The sequence below is a fragment of the Trachymyrmex septentrionalis genome, unplaced genomic scaffold (assembly GCF_001594115.1).
Source record: "Trachymyrmex septentrionalis isolate Tsep2-gDNA-1 unplaced genomic scaffold, Tsep1.0 scaffold13, whole genome shotgun sequence".
NCBI classification, from domain to species: domain Eukaryota; kingdom Metazoa; phylum Arthropoda; class Insecta; order Hymenoptera; family Formicidae; genus Trachymyrmex; species Trachymyrmex septentrionalis.
Genome location: NW_017304438.1, coordinates 3,745,520 through 3,754,812, shown reverse-complemented (window position 1 = coordinate 3,754,812; position 9,293 = coordinate 3,745,520). Strand labels below are relative to the sequence as shown.

General features: G+C 27.9%; 1 protein-coding gene across 1 annotated transcript in view; it reads left to right on the top strand.

Moving 5' to 3' along the window:
- LOC108756784 overlaps positions 1-8,287 on the top strand; it is a 14,614-nt gene extending 6,327 nt beyond the window's left edge. The window contains exons 8-11 of the mRNA XM_018500825.1: positions 3,972-4,102; positions 4,187-4,392; positions 7,403-7,588; positions 7,707-8,287. Coding sequence (XP_018356327.1) covers positions 3,972-4,102; positions 4,187-4,392; positions 7,403-7,588; positions 7,707-7,983 — 800 coding nt within the window. The 3' untranslated portion in view covers positions 7,984-8,287. The remainder of the gene's footprint in view (positions 1-3,971; positions 4,103-4,186; positions 4,393-7,402; positions 7,589-7,706) is intronic.
- The last annotated feature ends 1,006 nt before the right edge of the window (positions 8,288-9,293 follow it).

Here is a 9,293-nt window from a genome sequence, read left to right as displayed (position 1 = left end):
TGTGGAAAATATAATTAATGAGTATTTGGTGACATTGGTAAAATTATATTACCTATTCATCGACAAAAAACCAGGAACAAGATCACACATCTGTATCGTTGTTAGTATAAATTAAAATTAAATTAAATTATAAATAATTAGATAAAAAAATTTAATTAGAATAAATCAATTTAAAAGTTCGTCGTTAATCCACAACTGAATTACACGAAAGTCAACAAGTGATGAACTGCAATAAGAAGTTTCACATCAATTTGTATAAAATTAAATATGGTAATAAATATTAAATAATTTATTAAATATTACGATATGTCATTTGTTATTTCGTATGAACAGCAAATTTAATAAAAATATGAACAGACAACGGGGCTGTGAGAGTGATAATTAGTGTGTAGATTCAATAGTTTTTCAAAAATTAAATTAAATTAATTAATTAGACAAAGAGAGTCTTACAATATTCTGCTTCGTTTCGACTTTAATATTTGAGTTCTCTTCAATGACAAAAAATGCAAATAAAAAGTAAAAAATACAAAAAGTAAAAAGCATGTCGTTAGATACTGTTAAACATAAAGCTCTAGATATACCAAAGTACTAAAGGTTCTTCATTTTCAACTTAAAATAATTATATTATATATTAATAATACTAAGCACTTATTGGACTACAACCGATGGTACAAAATGACGGTCGATATAGTCAATAGGAAAGTTGTCGACATTTCAGCTCAGATAAAAGATTGCGCTACTTTGGTATATTTATAAGAACTTTAGTTAGACAAGACGAGAGGTTAGTGGATAAAAATTATATTGTCCAACCAGTTGATAGACTAGATGGAAACACATTCATCCTACATTAAAATCAAATGTTAACAAAGACAATGTTTGCAACAGTTGGTTAGAAATAAATAAAAAAAATATATAACTTACCTTACAAGCAACAGTCCATACGCAAAATTGAAAAACGGATTTTATATAGAAAGTCAGAATAAAATTATATATATAAAAATGTAGAAATATACGAAAACGAGATTATAAAATTGTACAGATTATAAAATTGTTACAAAAGACAGGTTCTTCTTACTCGAGTTTGAATAGAATAATGCATTGACAAACAAAAATTAACAAAAATGCACTAACAAACATGGCGTGAATATATCTTACATATATATTTTTTTACTTCTGATCAAACCGTCACAAACATTGTCTTTGTTAACATCTGATTTTAATACAGGTTGGATGTGATTCCATCTAGTCTCCAACTAAGGCTGCGTTTGGAAATATTTCCTGGGTGTTCCCGTGTATCATCTTATCCTTGTTTAACATGGGATGAACAACAAGGATAAAACAATATATGGGTGATGTTTCTGAATTAGGGCTTCAAGATTGATTCGGATTTAAAGCTATCCGGATATCCGTTTATCCAAATTACGAATAAATGTACTGCTTCAAATTCGGGTTATCCAAAGATTCGAATTTTCTAAGATATCCGAATCTGAAATTCGAATAGGAAAAGTCGAATCCAGATCCGGTTCTCAGATTCGGACTCGTAGAAAACTTATAGCGAATTTGGTTGGATGCATTAGTGCGGACTGAATGTATATTAGAGTCATTGTATTATACACTTATTTAATCTGAGTATAAAATACGGAGTGTAAAATAAAAAGTAAAATACAAATATTTCTCTTATTAGCCTTGTACATCTTTGTTATTACTATTATATTTTAAGATTGAGAATTTGTTCTAAATATTTATATTTTTTATAAACAATATTAAATTTCATAGGACGTATATGTAAGAAAAACAAACTATAAAACAAATGCCTTAAACAGTCTAGTTGGATTTTAAGCTTATATAATTCTGATGAAATCTATATTTATATTTTTTAATTTTATGTTTCTTCTTTTATATATGTAAATCAAAATTCAATTTTTATTTAAAAAGTAATTTATGTTAACTTATTAAATACATCGATATTTTCTTTTTTTCTGGACATGGATTTAAATCTGGAGTCAAATTCAGATCCGAATCTAAATTTAGATCCGGATTCAAATTCAAATCCGTTGATCCGAATTATTCGTATATCTGGATTACCCAAATAATACGGTTTTGAGTTCTCGGATTGGAATCGCTTTCGGATATTCGAATATCTAGATAGTATCCAAATACTTAGAAGCCCTATTCTGAACACAGTCTAGTTAAACAATATAATTTTATGTCTAGCAACTGACTTCTTGCCTTGTTTGGCAATATCTGATACAACATATTTTCAACTTCTTAATTTTTGCGTTTTTTGTCACTAAAAAGGGCTCAAGTGTTAGAACCGAAATGTATTTCGACAAAATATTGTAAGACTCTTAGTAATTGACTAATTAATTAAATTTTATTTCGGCGCGCAATTCAAATAACTGCATATTTACTATATAAACTCATATAGAAATTATTTAAAAAAGAAAAGCATCTAAGATCCAGCTTCGATCGTAATAAACATTAAACTCTTGCTTGTTGTGTATTCATATGTATGGTTTTAATAAATCGTTCATTAAAATACAAGAAGTATATTAAATATTTTTAAAGTGGTCACTTTAACTTCATTTTGCATTTTTAAACATATTTTAATCTGTATTAATCAAGTTATGATTATTTAAAATTTGATTATTTAAATTTTTCCTAAATTTTCAGTTTACCGTTTTTTTTTGAGTAAGTGTACATATAATCGTTTATTAAATTTTATTTATTGGAATCTGTGCAATAATTATCGTGCCACTCTCATAGCGCCGTGTCTCTTCATATTCTTGTTGAACTCTGGGAGTTCTTTTATACAGTTTATATTAACAAATTTAACCTTCAATTGTTCATTTGAAACACGAAAATGACAGAGTTTGTTATTTTGTTATAGTGTGAAGTATATTTTTGGATTTTCAGTCGAGTCATCGACATCAAAAATGGCGCCAAATATTTTAAGCACAGATTCAAAAATACTTATGGAGAAAGATTTACAAAATGAGAAATCTTCAATTATTACAAAGATGATAGATGCTGAAAATCACACACAAAACAGAAGCAAAAACTATACAAAAACTGAAGGCTGGTTCAAAACGGAGCCGAAGTGGTTTAACATTTTATATCTTGGTTTTCTCCATTTATACTTCGTATATGCCTGTTTTACTTTTGATTTTTTTGAAAATCTGATGACGACTGCTTGGTGTAAGTATTCTTTGGAAAATTCTTTTGTAAGAAATTCTTTAATTTGATTCCTTGATATCCTCTCTAAAAAAAAATTACATAACAAAAAAATAAAATTTAGACCATCAACGAATTAATCATTAAAATTGTAATGCATGTTTATAAAAAATATCACAGTCGTTTTTACAACTTCTGACTCGAATAATGGCTAATTAAAAGCCAATTACGTGATTAAAAAGAGCACGCAATAGAACCTTAACAGCAGATAAAAAATTATTGTTTAAAATTTCTTATTTTCTTATATTACATCAATTGTATAATATAAAAAGAAGCGTAGTAGCCAATACTAGTTCTTATCGCGAATCTAAACGTTATAACATTCATTTATTATTAATTCAACAGTAATATAAAACGTTTAGACCTTTGTCATCCTCGATATTAGAAAATGAACGTGCTAACTCAGTTTTGAATGTAATGAGGATGACGTAATAAAGGTCGAATCGTTTATACTTTATATTACATTGTTGAATAAGTAATAAATGAATGTTATAATGTTTAGATTTATGTGTGCAACAAGAATTAGCATTGACTTTTATGTTCCTTTATATATTTTGCCTTAGTTTTAAAGCCAGTCTTTAATTATCTATTGTGTTATTAGTTATCATAAATTGTCAAATGTCGCAGTAAAATCAGTGCTACTTACATGACTCTCCCATAAGAAATACGGATTAAGTTGTTATGCATAATATTAAAGCGTTTTTAATGTTAATTATGTCTATGTTTTTTGTTTCAAGTATTTATCACTTATGGATTAGGAGGAGTAGGTACCACTGCCGGTCCTCATCGTTTGTGGACTCATCAAGCTTATAAAGCAAAATGGCAGCTTAGAGTTATACTTGGTGTTCTCTATGCTTCGGCTGGCATGGTAGACATTAATAATTACCTTAATTAGTTTTATTTGTTTTATGCAAGAGAGAAACAATTTGTTATTACAATTAAATCCTTTCAGAATAACATTTACGAATGGGTACGAGATCATAGGGTGCATCACAAGTATACGGATACGGATGCAGATCCGCATAACAGTAACCGAGGGTTCTTTTTCTCTCATGTTGGTTGGTTGATGGTGAAAAAAAATCCAGATGTGATTCGAAGAGGTCGTCAGGTGGATATGAGTGATGTATTGGCTGATCCTGTTGTTGCATTCAATATCAAGTAAATTTTTGCAAAGAGTTAATTATGCGAAATAGCTTCATTTTGAAAAAGACAAAAGAAAATTCGAGGAAAAAAGAATATTATGAAAAGGCTCATTTTTACTGTGTCCGTGAAAAGTAAAATCAACATTATTTTTTATAATTGTTGAGGCAAGAATTCTGATGATGCTAATTAAAATTACGTTGGATTACAAATTATTTAACGGAAATTAAGTGTATAAGAAATTAAGTTCAAGATTGAGAAAACATGACAGGTGACGTCGTATTATTCGTGAGATATAGGTTGCTAACATTATATGTATATTGATGAGACAATGTGAAATATTATATATTTTTTAACATGATTAAAGAAACAAATCTTCGATTAAATAACACGTTATCTGATTATTTTCAGTGCTCAACGAACATTTCGGTTCATATCAGAAATTGTTTGATTTCAAGATTTTTAATTTAAGACAAATTTTTAATTAAAGAAAAGATTAGCTGCTGCAGCAAATTATATGGTAAAATATGACATAAGATTTTTAATTGAATGTAGCAGTCAATTTTTTGTTGCGTTAGCCGCAATGTCAATACAGATTTAGGTTAACAAAACTAAAAAGTGGTTGCTGCAACTAATTAAAAATTCTATGCCATATTCAGCCAATCTTTTCTTTCAGTGTATAATACTTTATGTTACAATATTTCTATTTTACAGTTTAAAAATAATTGTGATAAAAATGTAATACATTTTTTTGGACACTAATGTATTATTAAAATACAGCTAAAATGTTTTCTCATTTAGTGAACTTTTTCTCAAAAATTTGATAAATATGTCGCTACGAAGATTTATTACACGTTACATCGTTATTGTTTTGTCCAAATACTATAATGTCTAAATAAGGAGATGAAACGATAATCGAGTTTGATTAATGATAAAGCAAGTTTTTAATTCCAAAGTAAAACATTATGTACATTAAATAAAACGTTATGTGCATTAAGTAAAACGTTACGTGCATTAAGTTAAATATTAATTGTAGTGTTACGTACATTTTTTGTTCTGCTATGTCCTATATATCGCAAGGTTACCTACACAGCACGAAGTCGATTGATAGGCGATTGTAAGTCGGTAGAAGAAGTTTAAAGTCGACTTCGAAGTTAGACTGATTGTCGACAAATGTGTTGACTACAATTGGCTGTTAGTTAGTCAATGTAGTTAATACAAAGTCGACTTTATGGCGACTATAAGTAGACAATTGTAAAAAGCATTTCCTGATAAAAAATTTTTTATATATGTACATAATTATATTCTATAATCTAAAATAAGTATCATTAATTAGCATCATATTCCAGTTCAGCAAACAACAAATTACATGTATAATGTATATGTTAGTTGTAATTTTTCATTTAATAATATACAACTGTAACATAACACATGTGTGTTATATTACAGTTATATTGTTGAATGGGAAATTAACTTGGTGTTTGCTGGGAGAATACATACAGCAAAAAAATTATGATAAAAAAACGTTTCCTTGTGAATTCGGGAATTAATTTCATAGTACTTTGAAGCGAGTCTAAACTAAACTGTTACATCCAACGCTTCTTGAATATCTGAAATCGTATAGAAACTGCTTCTTCGATAATTGACGAACTGATTATTAACGCATGTTAGATGCAACCAATTGTGATATAGCTTTGACATATTTAATTAATAGGCAGGTATAGGATGTAATGATGCATTTCAATACAAGAATCTTTGAATGTCTTACAACTTCTCGTTTTATTTAAAATAACATTTCAGAGATATGTCATATATTTTTTTCATCTCATCTCATTTCGCCATGAAAAAAATCTAAAAGACATCAATAAATAATTTTAGCTTAAATTAAGTCTTTTAATTAAAAAAAAAAATTGTTTTTTTTACATAAAGACTCATTTACACATGTTTAAACTTTTTTGCAAGTGAATTTCTTATAACTATGATTAACTATTACTTTAATGTTCTATATGTTTGTTGAGCTTAAAAAATCGCGTATTTATCTGTAAATTCATTCTTAAAAAATATTTAATTTTAATGTACAAAATCAACTAAATTTATGTAAAATAAAAAACTTATTTTAATTGAAAGATCAATTCAAGCTAAAATTAATGACTATAATGACAAAACAAGCTAAAATTTCTTCATATTCAGTGATGGATTAAGCATTTTGCCACCCCTAAGCATCAACATTTAATCGCTCCTAGACTTTATTAATTTATGAATTTGATAAAAGGGAAAATAGATTAAAAAATTTATTACCACATTAGCTACTAAAAAACATTCAATAATCCTTAATAAGTATAATACATTTTTAATTGTATATTTAAAATATCTTTCTAAAATATGCTTAGTGTAACAAAAACATTAAATTAAAAATTTATCTCAACTGTGTGAACATTTTCTATCTTAAAAAATTTGCCGTCTTAGACAAGTGCCTTGTTTGCCTATGCATTAATCCGTCACTGTTCATATTATGTAATAAACGACTGTAAAAATTAAAAAAAAATCGGCCTCTGACATTCCCTGAGGCTTACTTGTAAGCAGGGTTGGTAAAAAATATGTTTTAAACATTTTCAAACTATTTAAAACATACATGCTTAATTGAGGTTTTTAAAATAAATTTGATACTATTTTATAATGATATTATTTTATAGAACAAAATTTCAATTTAAAAAACTTTATTTTTTTTAATTATAGTATGATGGTTTTTACGTAATTATGAACAATAAAAATAAAAATTCTTCTTTGTTCAATCTGCAATAACTCGATAATAAAAAATTTTAGAAACATTTTTAAAAAACGATTTTGTAAGAAAAATTAAGCTTTTACGTTAAAGTCAAAGATTTTTGCAAGTATTTTTTAGACTTACAAAGATATATTTTTGCAGTCTTCTTAATTTTATGAATTTTTTTTACGTAGATTTTTTTTATGTAAGATATAAAACTGTCATAAAAATTATATATTGTACTTAATTTATGGTATTTTGCAGATATTTTCCGATATTAAAATTTATGTTTGCTTTCCTGCTTCCGGTGATGTTACCTGTGTATGCGTGGAATGAGACTTGGTATAGAGCTTTCGTGTCCCAGGATATTATCCGTTATGTTATCCTTTTAAATGCCATATGGAGTGTCAATAGTGCGGCTCATATTTGGGGTTCAAAGCCATATGATACGTAAGCAGATAATTAGTATCAATATTATTCACATATAATAAACTTGATCAGAAGACATAAAGCTTTTGCCATATTGTATTGCCTAAGAATAATTTTGTCTCGTTTATTTCAACGGCAGGCATATAAATCCGACAGAGAATCGATGGGTTAACTTCTTTACTGGCGGTGAAGGACTTCACAATTATCATCATGTTTTTCCTTGGGACTATAAGGCTGCTGAATTATACGGTTCCCCAACCACAGCTTTTATTAACTTTTTTGCGAAAATTGGGTGGGCGTACGATCTCAAAGAACCGTCGAAGGAACTCGTAAAAACTATCATGAGGAAAAGGGGTGATGGAAGTCATTCTTTGTGGGAAGCTGTGCCATATCCAGCTATAAGTAAAATTGAATAATAAAAGTGACAGAGAATTATCTCATTTTTATAATAGAGAGTTTTATTGAATCAATTAACAAACTGTGGACGCACAGAAAAAAAATTAAATTTAAGTAAATATATTTATAAATTTACAAGTGGCTAGAAAATACAAATATAAAATACAAGGAACATGCAGCCACACGCAGGATGTTTTTTGCGAATGTCATATATTTAAAATTCTTACGTTAACAAAAATTTCAGGCCCGATTAGTTTAAGAAAGAAGCCCGATGAAAGAAGATGGTCCGATTAGATTAGGAAAGCAGTAAAAAAAATGTGAGACATGGACATGATTAATATTTAATAATTAAATAATATAATAATATATAAGACTTTTTGTATTATTCCCTTTATTAAACTTAAGTTTTGAAAAAAAGTATTAACAATATATATTGCAACGAAAGATTGCAACGGCATGTTCTTTGCATATCGTAATTCTTAATTTATTTTTAAGTATTATTACAGAATTAATAAAATTAATTTAACAAAATAAACAAAGTGAATAGCGAAAAAGAGTCGACGCATAATACATTTAATTAACGATATTAGTCATAAATACATAAAATATGAAGTAGAACGGCATATATTAATATACAAGTTTTGGCTGCTGGATTGAGCCCTCCTCAGATATAAAAAAATGAATATAATAAAAAAAGTAATAAAAGACTACATAAATAAATAATAAATAAATAAATAAATAATAAATAAATAAAGTTTAATGTGAACAAGTCTGACTCTCGATTCTGTCGACCCGTCTCCTCTCTCAGTGCGTCACGTTTCGTTTTAGCGAGCGGTCGTTGTCACTTGCGACATTGACATATTCGACTTCGACGATTACAATCCTATCTTCGTCATGCGTTTTCACACCTGTTATACATTACGGTGGTTCTGATTTGCTTGTTCGGGTGTGTTGATGAGTGAGTACTTTACTTCTTAACTGCGTCGTATCTAGTTTTTAAATTTTTAAGTTTGCTTGTTTCTTATGAGTTCCCTTCCTTTCCGGTTTTTCAGTTAGCACTTGACTATGTATCTTAACATCTGTTTTGACTGCTCCATCGCATATACATTAGGCTACGTCGAGATCCAACATAATTAACTGATTAATAACTGATTTCCGCTCGTTAAAAATGTTGCGACACTGAACTTTATTTATTTATTATTTATTTTTTTATGTAGTCTTTTATTACTTTTTTTATTATATTCATTTTTTTATATCTGAGGAGGGCTCAATCCAGCAGCCAAAACTTGTATATTAATATACGCCGTTCTACTTCTTATTTTATGTATTT